A 22,478-nucleotide genomic window follows, 5' to 3' on the forward strand; every position below is an offset into this window, starting at 1 on the left:
GCATTTTCGGCCACAAAAATCACAAAAAAAAATTCTGTGAAATCCTTTAGAGACTGGTTATCGACTACTTCCAGGTTTTGTGTGCTCCCCATTCAGATTATGCAAATCACAGTTTTGCTGCTTTTTATTAGTTAGAGGTAAAGCTGTAATGTATACTGTAGCTGTTTCAATGTAAGTGATCACAGGATCTAACTTGTTTGCAGATGTTTCACAACATTAAACGTAGCTTAAACCCTTTCTTGTACACTGTAACACCGAATAAGTTCATTTAACTAAAAAAAATTGAGGAAACTAATTACCTCAAAATTTTTAAGTTGATAAATCAATTTCCTAAAGCCAAATACACTTAAATATAACACAAATTTTAGCTCAAACTTGTCATATTTAAATGTATTTGGCTTAGAGAAATTGATTTATCAACTTAAAAATTTTGGGGTAATTAGTTTCCTTAAATTTTTTTGAGTTAAATGAACTTATCCGGTTTTACAGTGTAGTACATTGGCATTCAAAATCGACTTATTGGACATTTTCAATTTCAGTGTAAACAAATGAAATATTATATCACCGCAAGTCTGTTATAAGATGAGTCAGGACACGGTTGGGTTTCTGTGTGTAGAGTATCATGACTGTGTTTAGCTGCTGGTGAGCAGGGTGATGGGAAATGAGAGCGGTGTGAGCCCCCTGCTGGACAAACAACTCACACCTCTCCGCAATAAAAAACGTTTTATTCTATTCGTTAGCAAATTGATGTTGTGTAGGAAGAATAAAACACTTCAGGATGTGCTGTTCTCGGATCTTCAGCTTAGAGCTGCCTCAACCATCCTGCCATTGATTATTTTCCCTATAAAAGCATGCCCTTTTTTCCCTTACTTATATACGCATTTTCTCTAAACATACAGAATTTGAAGTTTTTGTGTTATATTGTGAAAATTTTGGTGTGAAATGCTATTGTTTTACACCAGTTCTATGTTTTTGCTAAAAAGTAGTCAAGCATGTGCCTGCAAGGTGTCACACGCTTCTGCACCCTAAAACTTTCCAAAAATAATCTTTAGGAATCCTATTTATTATTCACAAGCCAAGCGAGCAGATGCTGGTCTGGTCCAGCGAGACCCGACTTTCATCTGAATAAACCACACCTTAAGAAACAAAAGAACATTACACAGACTTATTGTAGGAGGATGAGGATAAAGTGCATTCATTTCGAACTCATCATCCCTCGGATGTGGCATGTCACATAGCGAATGCTTTCTGACGGGCAGGAAAAGCAATGAGACACCCAAGTGTCTTAAATTACATTTGAATTTCAGATGAGGCATTTTCTCGGCAACACTACATGTTTACACATGGAATGACAGAGAACACAATTCCAATTTTACTCTCTCTCTCTCTCTCTCTCTCTCTCTCTCTCTCTCTCTTGTTTCTTCTTTGTATATAATTTATGAGGGAAATGGCTGTTTGGGAGCATTAATAATTGATGCTGGCCGGCTGTGTCCACTGGGAAAAGAAGGGAAAATGGCTAAGGGAGCCGGAGGATTGCTAGGTTTTATGCTCTCTATTCATCTCTTTTGATATCTCTGGTTCCCGTTCTGTCACACACACAGGATAAACGTGGCCTTGTTGTTGTGCAGTGGCAACTAAATGAAGTCAGAGAACTCAGAGGAAGAAGGGATTTGTTCTTCATTACCTGTCCATCATTACTGTCTTGCTCTCCTGCACTGTCTCTGGGGAGACTGGAAGTGCTTAAAAGAAAAGGCAGAACAACTAAAATGGCCGTCAATGGCAATGTTACTAAAGATCATTCAAAGATACGAATTGTGTAGAAGGATTGGCAAGGAGAAATGCATTTCGGCCTGTAAAATAATGCATGAACATGAAAACATTCGCCTCTGTGTAATGGACTCAGGGCCCAGTGGAACGCCCTCTCAGCAGGCTCGATTGATCTCCGTATGAGATCATTTAACACTGTCATGTCAATGTTCGAATTTAAAGATCACTAGGATATAACGTGAGATGAGCACTGTGCTAGAAGTGGGATACTTTTGCAGACAATGGGGTGCAATGCAATGGTGTTTTCTGTTTCTGTATCTGTTTAGTGCTCCAAATATCCATATCTGAATTTGGATTTAAAACTTGAGGTGGGTGTGGTCTAAACTGGACGATTTTTGTTGTTGTTTATTAGTATGAACTAGAGATTATGTGTGGGGCTGTTATTGTTTTTGCCTTCCTGCAATAGCTTCTAAGTTTCTAATGAGTTTTATTGGTTATATAGTAACAAAATTGTAGCCTAATTAAAACATGATCTTGACCAGGCAGTGACTAAGGAATAAATGAATTAAATGCTGTCTTGTTTGCTGTCTTTGTTTGTCCCATGAGCTTCAAATCTGACCACATGCTGTCGCTAGTACGAAGTAAAAACTTCCCACTAGTGCAATTTTTATTTGCGGCCCGTGGGATCCATCCCGAAAAACACCTCCAATCTCAAAAAGATGCCCTGTGAACCTTTCTGGCAAGCTTAGTAGAAAAAAACCAAACAAGCAACCGAACATGAATAAAGTGCCTCTTATCTGTATTTATATCTGTTTAGAACACATTATTCGTGTATTCTGAATATTGTATTTGTACTCGGTTACATTCCTTGTAGGCGAGCAACAATGGCCATTAATAATAGTACGTATGTCAGAACAAAATTTGTTTACATTTATGTTTACTAATTTGCCGGATGCTTTTATCCAAAGCAACTTAGAATTAAGACGGAACACAACTGAGCCGTTAAGCCGTGCTGGGATTTGTACTCGCAACCTAATGATCGATCAGTAGCCCAAAGCTACTTAACTGCTGATTCAGCTCTGTAACCACCAAAATATTTGAAGTCTTTCTGTAGTAAATCTGCGGTCAGGCTTACTCTATATTCAGAACCAGCCTGAATTTTAATTAGCAGGAGATAAATGGCAACGCTTTGGATAATAAAGCTGTGCGGACAAACAATATATAAAAGCCAACAGGTGCAGGATTGGGTTTTTTTTTTTTTTTTTTTTTGTAAACATGGACAGAAATTCAAGCCTGAGGGAGAAATAAGTTGAGGGAGAAATAGCCTGTATCAGCCAGCATTTTTCTTGCACCATCAGAATTAATTCAGTTACGTTTATTAATTCCAAGGGACTTATTATTGGCATTTTTTAAAATGTTTAACATTCAATTTATTGCATTAAAGATGACACACACACAAATATTAAAGAGCCCAGCTTCAGAGAAGGTTCCTCTGACTGCACGTTTCCCAGTGGACAAAATTTCCGAGTCTGTTTTTTAGACTTTTTGTCTCATAATGTAAATACGGGATGTTGATTGCCGGAATCACAGCAGTCTCGGGTTTTTATTTGCTATATCGTTAATGTATAGAGAAATGGATGAGAAAAAAGGAGGGAACATGACTCATTTTATTCCTGTGAATTTCAGCAAACAATTTTAAACAGAAGAACTGGTTACCCTTTACAATAATCCAATGCCATTCAGTGATGTGTATGTTCACTGCTGCATATGGCAAATTATATATACAATTTGAAATGATGCACTTTTACTTCATATTCTTTCATTCATATAGAGTTTGTGTATGCATGTTTGATTTATTTCACCCCTATGTGTTAATTAATACATTAACTAACAAACATGTACTAACATGTACTTAAGGTGATATTTAATTGGCTATTTGCTAAACATTTCTCACTTATTGCTAGCTGAAAACAAGGATTACAAAGCCACTATTCCCTTCCCAAGTTGGTGTAAACCATTAATACACATCAGTGCATCTGGAGCCATTCATTCATTCATTCATTCATACATTCTCTTCAGAGCTATGAGATAATTTAGAGTTTATTTACCTACTGGCATGTTTTTGGGAGGTGGGAGGAAACCGGAGAACACAGAGGACACCCATGAGAGAACATAAGGAGAACATGAAAAACTCCACAGAGACAGGAACCCAAGCTCAGATTTCATTAATATATCAATTTAAATCTTTTTTTTTTTTTTTTGGTGAGGTAGAATCAAGTCCAAGAATATGTGTCATGCTCAAAGATCCAGCAGTGAGTTTCTATGACTCACAATAATCTGGTCATACCTTATCGGTTCACAGCTGCTTTGTTTGAGGTATTAAGTGACTCATGACAGCTTCACTCAGACCACATGGAGGTTGCAAATCAGACACCACTCTTTCCAATATGGAAATGAATGACGCAGATGCATTCAATGCATAATTGAAGAAGGCGTCATTGAGGACAAGTCGCATCTCAACCTTCTTTTGATCCACCAGAAGCAAATGATCACTTTAAGATGAAACACACTTGAGCTTTACCAAATTCAGTAGAGCCATTCTTAAGAAACTGTTGCTTCAAAAGGCCAGGGGCGAAAAGGCATGGTGTGAGATCTATAAAACATGATTTCTGAGTCCCTCTGTGCTATGGTTTAATCAATAAAGACATTATCACTGGTGCCAGATGCAATGTGATCCTGCACTAATGTCTTCATTGAGATTGCCGTCTCCAAGCAAACTAGATGGACCAAACTATGAGGGATTATAATAATCACTGTTTAAAACAATTGGTAAATTCACACAGAAAAAAAAAAAAGTCATATTTCAAAGTTTTTCAAAGAAACAGCTATATGGTAGTAAAATTATCTTACAAATCAACCACTAGCTTTTAAATTAACTATCTAAAAATGATCAATGAAATTAGTACAGTACATATATTAATAAGACTGTCAAATAGTTTTTTTCTGGTTTTGTTTGTTTGTTAAATGCTATTAAAAAGGCACATTTTTGTATTCTGAGGAATAATTTAGAATGTATCTTTAATGTTGTATGAGCACGTAGCGCTGGAACATTGTTGCTGTTTGTTTGGATTTTTAGGGGTCCAAGCACCTAATGCACACTATAAGGACGATTTTATTTATTTGATAACACGGTAAGGAAAAACAAAACCTTTTCTCTTCTCAAATCTGCTGTCTTTAATTAGTTTCACTCTTCTTGTAAAAATCATGTATAATTCATAAAATGGTGATTTATAACAGTGTTATACTAAAATAATTTATGTAAAATAACATTTTTTTTGTGTGAAATAACGCATTTTTGTTGTTTTTACTACAATACATTTTCCAGAAAGGAAAATTACTGTAATATTTCACGGTTTATCTACGTCACTTGATCACAATGTAAATATTTTACATTGCTGATCAGTTTTGAGTATTTTTACAGGATATTTTTAACAATATATAGGGAAAAAAAAACTGATGAAAATAGCTTTACTGATCTCATCTCATCATCGATAAGCAGTGAGAGGGTTATTTTTTCTTTTCAATGTTTTCCCCACATTTTATAAATATGCATTAAACAGCACACTTTAATATAAACTATTGACATTTATATATGACTAGTGCCTAGGGAATGTAATGGCCAACAGAATGAAAGAGAGAGAGAGAGAGAGAGAGAGAGAGAGAGAGAGAGAGATTCAGTTCCAGTGGGAAATTTGTCCCTGTTTAGAATGTGTGAGCAAAATGCCTGAGTACAATAGGCTTTATTGAAGTAATAAGTCACACACCCACTCACATACCCTTAATGCCCCCCAACACGCACACACAACCAACCAAAATGTGTACTCACGCATCATCTACATAGCATGGATAAGGCATCTGCTGCACATAGACGCCCAGAGGTTGTCTGACGCCTGTGTGTGTCTGGATGATAGCACGGTCCAGCATGTCCTGCAGATACACAAAGCCTCCTCTCACATAGCGCAGGTCATTAAATGGGTTATCACGGGCCGACGGAGACCAGGACCTTTAATTAAGAGAACCAAACACACACATACACACACACACACATCAACAGGATGACATTGACTCTAATATCACAAACTAAAGGCTACACTTTTAGAAATAATGTTCCTTAAATGAATGGTTCTAATATCGTGGCTTCGATATGAGCTATCTGGGTTAAGTTAAGAAAGGAATGTCACTCTACTGTATGTTTATATGACATTAAAATCTTTATTCTGCTTTCTTCTTCTCCTCGCAACCTTAGTTGAAGGGGAAATCCTCTTTGTCAGGTTCTACATAGGACCTTCATGCATTCCCCGAAAAGTACAAGCTAGAGAATCTTAAGTGGAATTAAATCAAGTATATAAGTATAACAAGTGTCTTTTCTCATAAATCCTGAAGTTTTCATCATACAGGCCCCTCTAAAACTGTTGGCACGGCAAGGCCAATTCATATGTTTGTGTGATACACCAAAGACATTTGGGTTTGAGAGCAATGGATGGATACGAGACGAGTTTAGGATTTCAGCTTTTTTTTTTTAACGATTTCCAGGTATTTTCATCTAGATGTGTTAAACAACATAAATCATAGAACCTTTTATATCAAACCACCCAATTTGTAGGTGAGAAAAAGTATAGGAACAGATAAGTCCATCCATCCATCCATCCATCCATCTTCAACCGCTTACTCCTTTTCAGGGTCACAGGGAAACTGGAGCCTATCCCATTGAGCATCAAGCACAAGGCGGGATACACCCTAGACGAGATGACAATCCATTGCACGGCACAATCACACACCCATTCATACACTACAGACACTTTGGACATATCAATCAGCCTACCATGCATGTCTTTGGACTGGGAGAGGAAACCCCCGCAGCACGGGGAGGACATCTGGGCAGCAAGAAACATCACATGTTCTAATATTTTCGATCACTTGAAAAAATAGGTGGGTTCAAACAAAAGGTGCCATGTTCTAAGTTGTTTAACACATCTAGATGTAAATATGAGGAAATGATTGTTAAAATTCTGATCTGTCATCTCATATTCATCTTTTGATCTCAAACTCAAATGTCTTTCATGTACAGTGAAAACATTAGAATTGACCTTGCCATTCCAATACATTCAGAGGGGACTGTATTTCGTCATATAATCATGCAACTGTGTGCTCTGACGAGTGGAAAAGGATCAGACTGTCCTTGCATATGTCAAAACAAAGAAGGTGTTCTGAGCAGCACATTTTTCGAGGTTGATGGCAAAAGGACTTCAGCTGTGATTATACTGTATACTAAGAATTTCAACAATTTAAATGGAATCGTTCCAATTCCAAATTATACAATGAAATATTTTTTCTTGGAATTCTGTCAAAGAATTACACGGGTAGGGGTATGAAAATCAAATAAAAATTTGACATGGTAATTACTTATGTTCTGAATTATGTCACTGTAAAACTGGATAGTTCATTTAACTCAAAAAATTTGAGGCAACTATTTACCTCAAAAATTTTTTAAGTTGATAAATCAATTTCTTTAAGTCAAATACACTTACATATAACAAAATTTTAACTCAAACTTGTTATATTTAAGTGTATTTGGCTTAAAGAAATTGATTTATCAACTTAAAAATTTTGAGGTGATTAGTTTCCTCAAATTTTTTGAGTTAAATGAACTTATCCGGTTTTACAGTGTGTGTTAGCAAACATACAGCAAAGTTGAAGCTTTAACTCTCACTGTTACAAAGTGTTCACTGCAAAAATGGCATCTTAGCAACTGGAAATACCTTAAATATGGTCAAATGTATCTAGTATGTCCTATTATAAGATTACAATAAACCAAATATAAGTTTTTCAACCTATTTCTAGTCATTTTCACTCATTTCAAGCTTGAAATAGTATTGGTCTATTTATTTATACTAGACAGAAGCAAAATGATCTGCAAATAGGATAAAAGAATAAGAAAATATAAAGCTTGAAATTAGTAATAATGTCTAGAAATATGTTTAATAATGTGTTATATTCTTATTAAAGGAAATGCTAGAGTTTGACTATATTCAACATTTTTTTTTTTTAATTTGCACTGTTGACACTGGAGACTCCTTCCATAAATTCCAAATAAAAATCTCCTGACAGAAAATGTCATCGTATCAACAGTTATTCAAACTTTGTAACATTGGAAGTGGTTGCTATAGAAACGATAACGCATTAGAATGAGTGGATTCATATAAAACACCTTCTGACTAATCAGAGCTGAGAATTCAAAAGCAGTGTGGTCTAATTTTGTTTAATGTATTATTACATAGATAGCAAATCTGAATTTTTTCATCTATGGTGTAGATATGGTGGCTTATATAGAGTCATGAATACTCATATGTATATTAACATAGCATTAACATTAATATATGTCCTGTATATTAATTTTGCATTGATTATAAAAATACCGTTATTGTGCTATAAAACACTGAATGGTCTCACGCTATAGTACCTCAGCAAACTTTTGTTTTTTTATGATCTGCCACGCCTACTTCGATCAGAAGGTGCAGGCTGTTTGTTGGTACCTCAAATAGTGAAGGCTACAGCAGGGGGCAGAGCTTTCTCTTACAAGGCACCACAGTTATGGAACAGCCTTCCAATTAGGGTTTGGCACACACATAGTCTCAATGTTTAAGACTATGTTGAAAATGTATTTGTTTAGTGGAGCCTTTTGTGAATAGTTTTTTTTTTTTCTTAGGTTAAGGAGCAGCTCTAGAGGGTTCACAGGCATAGGGTGTTGTAGTGGGATGTTTGGATGCTGTTGCCCCCCCGCCAACTCTCATGCATTTATTCAGGTTTGTTGGTGGAGTGGCTGGCCGCTTTATGTCCCAGGGAGCCCTCATGTCTGTGTTACCTTCTAGCTCTCCCTTTTAGTTATGCTGTCATAATTAGTTTTGCCAGAGTCCTTGCATGCACTCTGCACACAAAGTACATTGTCCATAACCATTACATGCTAATTAACATACCTGACAATCTCTCTCTCTCACTCTCTCTCTCTCTCTCTCTCTCTCTCTCTCTCTCTCTCTCTCTCACTCTCTCACAACACATGCTATTCCTGAAATACAGTGATCCTGAACTCTTCTGTTCTCTGAACCTGCCTGATCAAATCCTGATGCCCTACTTCTGATTGGAGTTCTCATTAATTGGAAATCACTCATTGTTGCTGAGGATGATCCTCGAACAGGTATGCTATGATGGCCTAGAAGTACAATTGCTATGATAGCTTTAGGGCAGCAATTGCCATGAACAGTTCTGCACTCAAGTCTCCATCAGTGAACAGTTAATAACTTCAAAAAGATTTGTTGGTACAAGACTTCCTGGTTACACAATTGCACTTTTTGGCTATGTAGTACACAGTTATAGAAGGGAATTATTTATAATTGAACTATGCATTGTCACCCAGACGAGGACGGGTTGCCTTTTTGAATCTAGTTCCTCTCAAGGTTTCTTCCTCATATCGTCTCAGGGAGTTTTCCCTTGCCACCGAAGCCTCTGGCTTGCTCATTTGGGATAAATTCATACATTTAAAATGTATATCCTAACTGATATATTTATGTAAAGCTGCTTTGCAACAATGTCCATTGTTAAAAACGTTGTACAAATAAAAATGGAATTGAATTGAATTGAAATTGCACACAGGTATTACTAATCTATATGAATGTGAAAGCATTTTTTTATGAAAGCATAGATTTCCCCTATCTCGAGATATTTTTATTTTCCACTAAAGACTGAAGTTTCCTGAAAGTAGCAGAACAAATAATCTGTCTTTGTCACATGAGACCGACAGTCACTGCACACACCTGTCTTTAATCTTATCCGTCCTCTCGGTTTCCTCAACATCCATGCGGATCTTATATCTGATGAGTGATGGGCTGCCAGCATCCAGGTCTGTAAAAACCACTCCAGCCCAAAACTTCTCCTGATCTAGAAGCTTGAGGGCTTGCTCCACCAACACTCTCTCACTGGCCACGGCCTCAAACTTGTCCAGATTGAAACACTGCAACACAGACACACACACACACACACACACACACACACACACACACAAAGTGATCACACACGGACCCTACAGAAGCAAAACAGCATAATGGAGTGGTGAAATCACATGTTCAGGTTTGGAAAGAGAGAATAGCAGATGAAGTAGATAAATGGTTATATAGATAGACCGAGCAAAAGAATGATTTGTAGGTGTGTGATCCAGTCTCTCATCTATTTGCAGCTTCTATTCAGTTTCTCTTTCTTTAAGCTCTAATGAGCCATCATGGGTGATAGGCCAAGGCCAGAGTACTGCAGAATGTCTAACCAATATCAGACAGAACATGGCAAAACTGACATATACACACTGAAGCAGCAGGCTATCAGCTTCAATAAGGCCCCATAGCAGCATGTAGGAAGTACTGCACCACTCACATTAGCTACTTCTCCTGCACTCAGTGGAGTCCTGGTTAGCAGAAGGCAAGAAAATGCGAATAGATTTTTGCTTATATAGAGAGTCAATTTGAGATTCAGAATCAGAATTGCTTTTTTCACCAAATATATCAACTACAGAATTCTTGATACTTTTTCAAAAAAAAAAAAAAAAAAAGATGTATGAAATAAACATTGTGCTTAACTATTAAAAATTTCACTTTAGAAAATATTATACTTTTGTACTAAAATACATAAAATATTTTTTATTTATTTTTGCAATTTATAATGCATTCTTCAAAAAACAAATAAACAAACAAATAAATAAATATTAATATGATCACAATAATAATAATAATAATAATAATAATAATAATAATAATAATAATAATATGTTACTACTAATAAATAAATAAATAAATAAATAAATAAATAAATAAATAAAAGTTATATCTACAAGTGTCTCCAACCTTTAGACATGACACGAAGAGGCTCAGTGCTGTTATTCAGTAAACATTAATTGTCAGGATGCCAAAAAAATTTAAAAGCAGTGTTGTTCAGGGGAAAATGATTTAGATTAGATTTAGTTTTAATCTTAGTTTCTTGGTTCTAAAAAAAAAAAATACATACCATATTCAATTCATGTTTTAGTCATATATTTATTGCCATATTTACTTTAAAAAAAAAAACAAACAAAAAAAAAAACAGGCAATTTTAACATCAGTTAACTAAACTGGAATAAAAATGTAAAACTGCCAAATTAAAAGTCTTTACTACTTAAATTTCTGAATATACTCTTTCTATTCAATCATTTCTCAAGTTTTGATATTTTTTAACGGAATGCCATAAAAAAAATACACATAACATTACAATCATACCAAAGCCTTTCTCCTTCTCCTTTTTAATGTGTCTTAGCTAAATGAAAGTTCTGCAGTTGTTGAAACTTTCCTATAACTGTGATTGTATCTTAAACCTGCACTTGCTCCATAAAGAAGTGGGAGCGTTTAATAAAATTACTCCAGTGGGCAACATTATTACATGTACAGTATTGCTACAAGCAGCAATATGTATAGCAGGAATATAGTAGTAGTATTTTTCTCTAAACACAAAGCACAAAGAGAAAACTGCCAGTGCTTTACTTGTCCCTGCTATGAGTGGCACTGTTGCAATCAACTGTGTAAAAGGGCAGGGTCAAAGTATACCTGTACACTTAGTTATTGGGGCGTTCATTATGTCATTATTTGATGGGTGTTGTTGACAAAGGGTGCAGTTATGAGCATGGATTTACCATTATGTTATTTATAAACAATGTTGTTGTCAAACCTTTTTCATCTTAGGTTTCATCAACAAATGAACATGGAAATGCTTAAGAAAACTACAGAATTCCCATATCTTTAAGTTGCATATACAGTATAAACAAGACAATAACCTTGATGCAACCTATACACATATGGCATACACTCCTACATAACAAAACTCTAATGGAATATGAAAGGGAATTGAGTTATATAACATCCCAACTAAGTAGGCCTAGGCACATCCGTAAATATAAAATCCTGCATTGTCAGTCCTTATGCAAGTCATTTTCGCTGTAAGGTGGGACAGGAAATTACCCCACTACTCTTATCCATTATACTGCGTACCAGCTACAGCTGTCCTTTGCCAACAAATTTGGCTTCTCTATTCTAAATAAGCTGCAATGTGTGAATTCATAACCTTGTAGCACTGCCTTAAAGCACCATTTAATTAGTTCATTTTCAAAGTTTCTGTTTAGGTGGTCCTACTCAACTTATTTTGAATTCATTTATAAATTCATATATGCTATACTCAACTATTATTCCTAAAGATGGATATCCCCCCACTGTTATTGTTTAATTTAGTCTTCAACTCAGGCACAGATGATCTTATTTTAACAATAGTGTGATAGTTAAACAGTGGCAAGTAGCTCCTCTGAAGTTCTAGATTTTATCTGGAAGGTTGCTTTACTGTACTGCAATGTGCAATTAGGATCAATTAGACAATGTGCAATTGTAATCATGGTTCCAGTTGGACAGACAGAGCTGCTTTCAATGCAAAGTACTGTAACTATGAGAGGCAGAGCCTAGCAACATGAGAACATACAGGGCAAGAAAAAAAGACTGAGAAAGAAAGAGAGAGAGAGAGAGATTTAGAGAATGGCCTCAAGTCAGAAAGCAACATGGGAAACCACAAAGCATTGGCAAAAAATGTGTAATGTCATGACAACAAAGCAAAGGAGTGATACTAGTGATACTATACTTTAATGAGCTCAAACTTCCTGTTATGTATGAGGAAATAGTCTTTCCTTCTTATCCTACTTCCTGTACAGGCAGTTTCCTCTCTTAATTTATGTTCATTTTACTAATGTGTTTTCAATGGCAGTTGACTTTTGACTGTTTAAATAGATGGTATGCCATTTTTGGTACGGCACAGCAATCCATAAAAACTTCACCAATACTCAGCCGTGACAAAGTTCCTCCGCTCAATACGGCCATTAATTTAATCAGAAATATGAATTACCAGTACCATCAGTGGCGAAAATGCCATCCATCACAAGATGGAGAAAAATGCAGGAGAAAATGGAAAGAAATGAAAATGAGAGGCAAACATGATGGCGAGTGGAAAAGACATGGGTTGGGGGAATACAAAAATAAAAATGAGTATATTTACTTTGCTTCAGAATGCAAAGTGATTATACATCCAAACAGCATGCAGGATAGCATTTAGGGTTTGTGCATTTGTCTACACATTTATGAGAGTGTGACATTTATGTGAGGCTTCAGTTCAATTATGCGCTTTTCATTTCCACGTTATTTCATTTCCATTTAATGCAGCACCCAGGAGGTCTTTCGTGGTCCTATTTCAAGATACAGTTGCAATCAAAATTACTCAACCCCCATTGCAAATCAGGTTTATTGTGAAAATTTACAGACTTTCAGCTGTTTGTAATGAACAAATCAAACCAAAAACAATTGAAATAGTCCAACACAACGAATTCTGGTGGTTTCAAGTGGTTTCCCCAGATTTAACTCAAAATAATAATGACTTCTGCAGTTTCAGAATTATTCAACCCCTTCAAGGCAAGCATCTTTTATGCTTAGTAGAGCACCCTTTTGCTGTTATGACCTGCTGCAAATGAGATGCATGGCTTCTGGCAGTGTTCCTGAGGAATCTTAGCTCGTTCCTCATGAGCAATAGCCTCCAGTTCAGTAATATTCTTGGGTTTGTGTGCTGCACCCACCTTCTTCAAATCCCACCACAGATTTTCAATGGGGTTCAAGTCAGGAGACTGTGATGGCCCTGTAGAATTTTCCAGGACTTTTTCTGCAACCAAGCCTTGGTGGAATTTGAGGTATGCTTGGGATCATTGTGCTGTTGGAAGGTTCAATGACGCCCAAGCTTCAGCTTCCTCACAGACGACATGAGGTTTTCTCCTAGGATTTCCTGATACTTCACTGAATCCATCTTGCCTTCCACACGTTGCAGGTTCCAGTGCCAGAGGATGCAAAGCAACCCCAGAGCATCACCGAGCCACCACCATGCTTGACTGTGGATAGGGTGTTCGTTCTTCATTCTTCTTCCTCCACACATACTGCTGATCCATCGTGCCAAAAATGTCAAGTTTTATCCCAAAACTTCTGTAGCTTATCTATATGATTTTGCGCCGACTTTTCTTGTGCTTTTGGGTCAGAAGTGTACGTCTTGAAGTTCTGGCATGGAAACCTTCTGCATTTAGTATGCGCCACACTGTGCTCACTGAAAGTTCAGTGCCTGTTGCAGGTCTTTTGCAGTCACTCAAGGGCTTCTGTTTTACATATTTGTGCTGTTGTGAGGGATTCTATTCAGGGGGTTGACTAATTTTGAAACTGGAGAAATCATTATAAGTTGCATTTTCAGTTGAATTTGGGGAAACCACATGAAGCATTCGTTGTGTTGAACTATTTCAATTGCTTTGGTTTGATTTGTTGACTGCGAACAGCTGAAAGTCTGTAAATTTTGACAATAAATCTGATTTGCAGTGGGGGTTGAATAATTTTGATTGCAACTGTATAACTCTTAATGAATAGAATGCATATGACCATACATTTTATGAACATATATCATCTTGTTGATATGACAACCACTCATATTGATCAACACACATATTATCACATCTGAGTTTAGCTCCATTACTGCTCTTGGAGATCTACCATCCTCCTTCTTCAGTTCTATCAACTTCTAACATTTTTGCTCTAACCATGCTTTGAGAGATCCACCAACCTACTGTAAAGTGTTTAGCTCCTACCATTCTTTTGGAGACCTACTATACCACAATGCAAAATTTAGTATCTACCATGCTTCAGGATTTACCACTTGTCATGCTCATGAAGCCCTTCCACTATGCAGAGTTTAGCACCTACCATACTCATGGAGATCTGCCAACCTACAATGCTTAACTCCACATCTCTTCCTGGATATCCAGCACAGTGTATTGTTTGGCTTTATTCCTCTTCCTAAAGCTCCAAAACTGCCCCTGGAGATCTGCTACTTCATGGTGTTTAACTTCTGCTATGCTTATGGAAATCTACCACCCAGTGATGGTGAGCTCTGGCCTTACTCATAGAGATTTTTCCCCATGCAGATTCATCTCCAACCCAGTTCCAGGTGATCTATCGCCATGTTGTGTTTAGCTTCAACCCTGGTCCTAGAGATTTACCATCATGCAATGGTCAGTTCCAATCCTGATCGCTCTGCCAAAATTAACTCCAGCTCGGATCATGCAAATCTACCACCCACAGCTTTTTGATCCAACATTGCATTTAGAGATATAAAATTATGGAGCTTCTAGGAGATCCTGGAGCTCTACTAATTAGCAATGTTTAGATGTACTGTTCCTGGAGGTCTAATACCATGCACTGTTTAAGTCTCTTGGTCAGTGCTCTTGGACATTGAATATTTTGCAGAGATTAGATCCCGTCATGCTTCTGGAGATTGACTACAGTGCAGCTCCCAAATGCTTAGATGTTTTGACATTTATCTGCATGCAGTGCAGATGTTCTTTGAAGGATTAATAGGTCAAGATTTCTAAAGAGATCCTACTCTGAATCTTTTCTGAAAGGAAATGCCCAATTGTTAGATTCTACATAGATTATTTTAGATTTCTCTCAGAAGGATACACCAAAGATCCTTTTCATGGGCCAGATTTAACCCTTATAGCTCTAAACTTTGCAGTATAGTAGAAGTACATGTACATGCTTATGTAGAACAGAGGGTAGGTATGAACAAATGTAGAAAGACTCACCCCCATGACCTGCTTGATGAGTCTCGCAACCTGACTGGTGGTGTTGAAGACGTTTCTCCAGTCGAATGCCGGCATCCCTGCAGGCCGGTCCTTTTCATCACCATTGAACAGAAAATTAGCAATAAGTGCTGAAGACAATCCGTTTCCATTCAACTGCTGATCAAGAACTGCCAAAATGAGTGGGTTCTGCAGAAAAACCTTTAAGAAAACACAAAATATGCAAAGTGCTATTTAAGATATTCACCATATTGTGTTTAGATTACCCTGCAGGGCTTTTGCTCCAAAATTGTTCACGGAGATCTACAACCCAAAAGTAATTAGCTCCTACCACCAAGCACTATGTAGAATTTACCCTCAACCCTGCCCATGAGGATCTACCACCCTGTATAATTTAGCTCTCTGTCCTTATGCAGATGTTGGCTCCTACAGTACCATTCTCATGGAGATCTACCAACATGCAATGGATAGCTCCAAACCTCTCCTAAAAAAAATAATTTTCATTCATTCATATTTTAGCTCCAACCCTGCTCCTGGAGACCTGCCATGCCATGGGCTTTAACAAAAAAAAAAAATACTCCCAGTGGTCTAGAGCTCCAACCATGCTCCTAGAGATCTACCCCTCTCCAGTTCCAGCTCATGCAGATCTACCACCATCAGAGTTAGTAGCTCCAACCATACTCATGGAGAACAGACACACTGCCACGTTTAGCTTTCCAAAAGCTCGGCCATCATTTGTACAATTTGGTTCTGTTCAGCCACTCATCAAGAGCTGCTGATCAGCAGACCCTTTAAGGGGAAAAGATAGTGCAACGAAAGTAGCCTGTGAGAGTAAGTAATATGAAGCAATTTTTTTAAAAAAAATAATTGTTCCAAATGACAAGAAGAAATATATGGTTACTATGAAAAAGTAGAAGTCCTTCTCTTACTCACTAATCTAGCACCATTTGAGTGCTTTTATAATCTGTCTCTTACTTTCTTACATCCTTTCTCTCGCTTTGCCCTGCCTTTCTCTCCGCTCTATTATCAATTAGCCACATTAAGCTAGATGGCAGTGTTTCTCTTCAGCACAGGAAGAAATAAACAGAAATAATGCAGGTACTCGTTGGACACATAGACATCCCTGCAGACTCTCTCTCTCTCTCTCTCTCTCTCTCTCTCTCTCTCTCTCTCTCTCTCTCTCCCCCTCTCATTCTTTTTTGTACATTCTGTTTGCAGTTTTCTCTTTTATCAGTCCCTTTTATATTTGCTGCAAGGATACAGCTGGATTCCAAGCATTTCTCCCCTCACAAACACACAGATTTACTCATCCATATACACACTCACATACCTGAGAGCTCAGGTTTATAACATTACCGTTCCAGCTGCCCATGTATGACTTAATGAAAAGATGTGCTAATTTAAATGCAAATCCTTCTGCAGTTTCAAGTGTGTGTACGAGCAAGCTTGTGTTTAAGCGTATGTGTCTGAATAAGTATAGCCATGTAGAACAATGGCCCCCTTACCTAAGTGCTTTTCCTACACACAGGCATCGCAGAAACATAGAGGATTAGAATCACACAGGTGTTAAGAAGACACTCATTGTGTATTAACAGACAAACAGTGAAGCCAGCTTGGTTTGATTTGTGAAAACATGGAGGCATGCGTATGTGTCCAGTGAATACCTACATAGAAATAATTCATATGTATGCTATTTATTTCTTATGTAATATCATGTTGACATTCAGGTGCTAACAAGCAGAGCCATAAACACCTTAGTGAAAGCCCATAGCAACAAATACCATAGTCAATTCCTATACCTATAAGTCAGAGGTTTTGTTTTGTTTTGTTTTGTTTTGTTTTGTTTTGTTTTGTTTTTGTTTTTTTAAATGCTAACTAGTGGTTGGTTTGTTTTCAAATATCCTAAGCAAATCTCAAGTTCATGTCATTTTTTTTCATAAGTGGTTTCTGTGAAGTCTTCTAGGTGAAAAGACAAAATATACATTACTTTGTTGTATAATATACAGGCATTGAATGTAGAAGATTTGTAATCTATCTAGTATAGTTTTTTTATTTTTTTAACCATCAGTGTTGATATTAGCTGTATTGTTTTTTTTTTTTTTTTTGGAACTGATGTTAATCATTCTGTCAGTCATAGAAAAGACCATTAAATTGTACCAAGAAATCATTATACAACAATGTTTAGTGCAAGTTACTATTTAAAAAGACTTGGACGGATTATAGTTGCTACAATATTCTTAACAATATTCTTTATGTTATGTTATGTTACATTACTCTGTGTTATACTAGGTTGCACTATGTTACGTTATGCCGTGCTGTGTTACGTTACACCATGCCACATTATACTAAGTTATATTATGTTACATTACACTATACATTACGTTACTCTATATACTCTACATACATTAATGATAGGATGTATATAACATACAGTATACTATATATGGCCAAAAGTTTGTGTACACCCGACTAGCACATTTGCATGTGCTTTTTGAACATTTAGTCCATCTTTGCTGTTATAATATCCTCCACTATTCTGGGAAGATTTTACACTAGATTTTGGAAGGTGGCTGTGAGGATTTCCCCATTCATCCACAAGAGCATTAGTGAGGTCAGTCACTGATGACAGGCGAGGAGGCCTGGTGTGCAGTCGTCATTCCAGTTGATCCCAAAGGTGTTCATTGGGGTTGAGGTCAGGGCTCTGTGCAAGCCAGTCTAATTCTTTTACACCAACCTTGCCAAACCATGTCTTTATGGAGCTTGTTGTGTGCACAGGGGCATTGTCCTGCTGGAACATGTTTAGGCCCTATAGTGAATGGAAATTGTACAGTGCATCCGGAAAGTATTCACAGCGCTTCACTTTTTCTATATTTTGTTATGTTACAGCCTTATTCCAAAATGGATTAAATTCATTATTTTCCTCAAAATTCTACAAACAATACCCCATATTGACAACGTGAAAGAGGTTTGTTTGAAGTCTATGTACATTTATTAAAAAATATCAAACAAAAAAAGCACATGTACGTAAGTATTCACAACCTTTGCCATGACACTCAAAATTGCCATGACACTCAAAACAGGTGCATCCTGTTTCCACTGATCATCCTTGAGATGTTTCCACAGCTTGATTGGAGTCCACCTGTGGTAAATTCAGTTGATTGGACATGATTTAGAAAGGCACACACCTGTCTACATAAGGTCCCACAGTTATCAATGTATGTCAGAGCACAAACCAAGTCATGAAGTCCAAGGAATTGTCTGTAGACCTGCGAGACAGGATTGTATCCAGGCACAGATCTGGGGAAGGGTACAGAAACATTTCTGCAGCATTGAAGGTCCCAATGAGCACAGTGGCCTCCATCATCTGTAAATGGAAGAAGTTTGGAACCACCAGGACTCTTCCTAGAGCTGGCTGCCCGGCCAAACTGAGCGATCGGGGGAGAAGGGCTTTAGTCAGGGAGGTGACCAAAAACCCGATGGTCACTCTGACAGAGCTCCAGAGTATCTCTGTGGAGAGAGGAGAACCTTCCAGAAGAATAACCATCTCTGCAGCACTCCACCAATCAGGCCTTTATGGTAGAGAGGCCAGACGGAAGCCACGCCTCAGTAAAAGGCACATGACAGCCAGCCTAGAGTTTGCCAAACAGCACCTGAAGGACTCTCAGACCATGAGAAACAAAATTCTCTGGTCTGATGGCCTGAATGGCAAGCGTCATGTCTGGAGGAAACCAGGCACCAGTCATCACCTGGCCAATACCATCCCTACAGTGAAGCATGGTGGTGGCAGCATCATGCTGTGGACATGTTTTTCAGCGGCAGGAACTGGGAGACTAGTCAGGATCGAGGAAAAGATGAATGCAGCAATGCACAGAGACATCCTTGATGAAAACCTGCTCCAGAGCGCTCTGGACCTCAGACTGGGGTGAAGGTTCATCTTCCAACAGGACAATGACCCTAAGCACACAGCCAAGATAACAAAGGAGTGGCTACAGGACAACTCTGTGAATGTCCTTGAGTGGCCCAGCCAGAGCCCAGACTTGAACCCGATTGAATATCTCTGAGAGATCTGAAAATGGCTGTGCACTGATGCTCCCCATCCAACCTGATGGAGCTTGAGAGGTCCTGCAAAGAAGAATGGGAGAAACTGCCCAAAAATAGGTGTGCCAAGCTTGTAGCATCATACTCAAAAAGACTTGAGGCTGTAATTGGTGCCAAAGTACTTCAACAAAGTAGTGAGCAAAAGGTGTGAATACTTATGTACATGTGCTTTTGTTTTGTTTTTTATTTGTAATAAATTTGCAAAGATTTCAAACAAACTTCTTTCATGTTGTCATTATTGGGTATTGTTAGTAGAATTTTGAGGAAAATAATGAATTTAATCCATTTTGGAATAAGGCTGTAACATAACAAAATGTGGGAAAAGTGAAGCGCTGTGAGTACTTTCCGGATGCACTGTAGTTGTACAGTATACAAAGACATTCTATACAGTTGTGCTCTTCAAACTTTGTGGTGATAGTTTGGGGAGGAACAACATATTGGTGTGATGGTCAGTTGTGTACAGACTTTTGGTCATATAGTGTATATATCAGTTGAATTTTTATTCATTGTTTTTGATGCAATAAACCATGCATATCTACAATTCTAGATAAAAAGTAATGACTATTTTATTTACCAACAGCACTACTCATTTTTAATTTATGGGTCTATGTATTTAAAAGATACAACAATATTAAATAGTTTGGATATTAGATCTTTTATCATGTACAATTTTTGAGCTTCAAGCTACTCAACAGTGAAGGTGAAAGTCCTTTATGGGCTGTGCAATTACAGTATATACACACATTTGGCATGGCTTGATCTAAGGTCAACATTTTCTAGAAAATGTTCTTACATTTTAACTCCATTACTATATTAAGGTCATATGTTCCATTTAAAAGCTTCTAATAGGTGGTATTTTCTTTTCAAGAGAATTTCCTAGAAACTTTGGGCTTTGGGTCCTGGGTTCCTGGTTTTAAAGAATTAAGCTTAAATGCTTAATGCTAATCTCTTTTCATCCATTCATCCATTAAATTATTCATTATTCTTCTGTAACAGCAGAGAGGGGAAATATGCTTCTCTGAAATATCAAACACGGTTTCAATGGTGCAGGCTGAGCTACCTGTAGAAGGGACCCAAATAATTAAGGCACCATTGAGAAAGAGGGTGCGGAAGAAAGCTATTAACACTGAGCAAAATCTCTAAAGGCAAGAGAGAGAGGGGGAGTGTGTGAGAGAGAAGAATAATTAGAAGAAGAATTAAGACCGAGGGAATAGTCTTGCATGTGTCTCTAAAGGTTATGCTAAGGGTAATGAGTACTCTGGCAACAAGCACCACTGACTCACCATCTCCTCACTCAGGTGGAAGGATGGCAGTTTACATTCTCATCGCCATCCCATAATAACGCTGTAACTATGATATTAGTACTACAATGTATACACAGTCATGTGACTGACCAGGATTTTATATATATATATATATATATATATATATATATATATATATATATATATATATATATATATGTATATATATATATATATATATATATATATATATATATATATATATATATATATATATATATATATGTGTGTGTGTGTGTGTGTGTGTGTGTGTATATATATATATATATATATATATATATATATATATATATATATATACATACAGTGAGGGAAAAAAGTATTTGATCCCCTGCTGATTTTGTACGTTTGCCCACTGACAAAGAAATGATCAGTCTATAATTTTAATGGTAGTTGTATTTGAACAGTGAGAGACAGAATAACAACAAAAAAATCCAGAAAAACGCATGTCAAAAATTTTATATATTAATTTGCATTTTAATGAGGGAAAAAAGTATTTGACCCCCTCTCAATCAGAAAGATTTCTGGCTCCCAGGTGTCTTTTATACAGGTAACGAGCTGAGATTAGGAGCACACTCTTAAAGGGAGTGCTCCTAATATCAGTTTGTTACCTGTATAAAAGACACCTGTCCACAGAAGCAATAAATCAGTCATATTCCAAACTCTCCACCATGGCCAAGACCAAAGAGCTCTCCAAGGATGTCAGGGACAAGACTGTAGACCTACACAAGTCTGGAATGGGCTACAAGACCATTGCCAAGCAGCTTGGTGAGAAGGTGACAACAGTTGGTGCGATTATTCGCAAATGGAAGAAGCACAAAAGAACTGTCAATCTCCCTCGGCCTGGGGCTCCACGCAAGATCTCACCTCGTGGAGTTGCATGGATCATGTGAACAGTGAGGAATCAGCCCAGAACTACATGGGAGGATCTTGTCAATGATCTCAAGGCAGCTGGGACCATAGTCACCAAGAAAACAATTGGTAACACACTACGCCGTGAAGGACTGAAATCCTGCAGCGCGCGCAAGGTCCGCTGCTCAAGAAAACACATATACATGCCCGTCTGAAGTTTGCCAATGAACATCTGAATGATTGTGAGGACAACTGGGTGAAAGCGTTGAGGTCAGATGAGACCAAAATGGAGCTCTTTGGCATCAACTCAACTCGCCGTGTTTGGAGGAGGAGGAATGCTGCCTATGACCCCTGGAACACCATCCCCACCGTCAAACATGGAGGTGGAAACATTATGCTTTGGGGGTTTTTTCTCTGCTAAGGGGACAGGACAACTTCACCGCATCAAAGGGACGATGGACGGGGCCATGTACCGTCAAATCTTGGGTGAAAACCTCCTTCCCTCAGACAGGGCATTGAAAATGGGTCGTGGATGGATATTCCAGCATGACAATGACCCAAAACACACGGCCAAGGCAACAAAGGAGTGGCTCAAGAAGAAGCACATTAAGGTCCTGCAGTGACCTAGGCAGTCTCCAGACCTTAATCCCATAGAAAATCTGTGGAGAGAGCTGAAGGTTCGAGTT

General features: G+C 37.6%; 1 protein-coding gene across 1 annotated transcript in view; it reads right to left on the bottom strand.

Moving 5' to 3' along the window:
* Window positions 1–22,478, bottom strand: part of LOC128604269 (phospholipid-transporting ATPase ABCA1) — a 195,115-nt gene that overhangs the window by 105,007 nt on the left and 67,630 nt on the right. The window contains exons 12-14 of the mRNA XM_053619270.1: window positions 15,542–15,739; window positions 9,636–9,832; window positions 5,654–5,830 (exon numbers count right to left, since the gene is read on the bottom strand). Coding sequence (XP_053475245.1) covers window positions 5,654–5,830; window positions 9,636–9,832; window positions 15,542–15,739 — 572 coding nt within the window. The remainder of the gene's footprint in view (window positions 1–5,653; window positions 5,831–9,635; window positions 9,833–15,541; window positions 15,740–22,478) is intronic.

The sequence above is a fragment of the Ictalurus furcatus genome, chromosome 29, assembly GCF_023375685.1.
Source record: "Ictalurus furcatus strain D&B chromosome 29, Billie_1.0, whole genome shotgun sequence".
Lineage (NCBI taxonomy): Eukaryota > Metazoa > Chordata > Actinopteri > Siluriformes > Ictaluridae > Ictalurus > Ictalurus furcatus.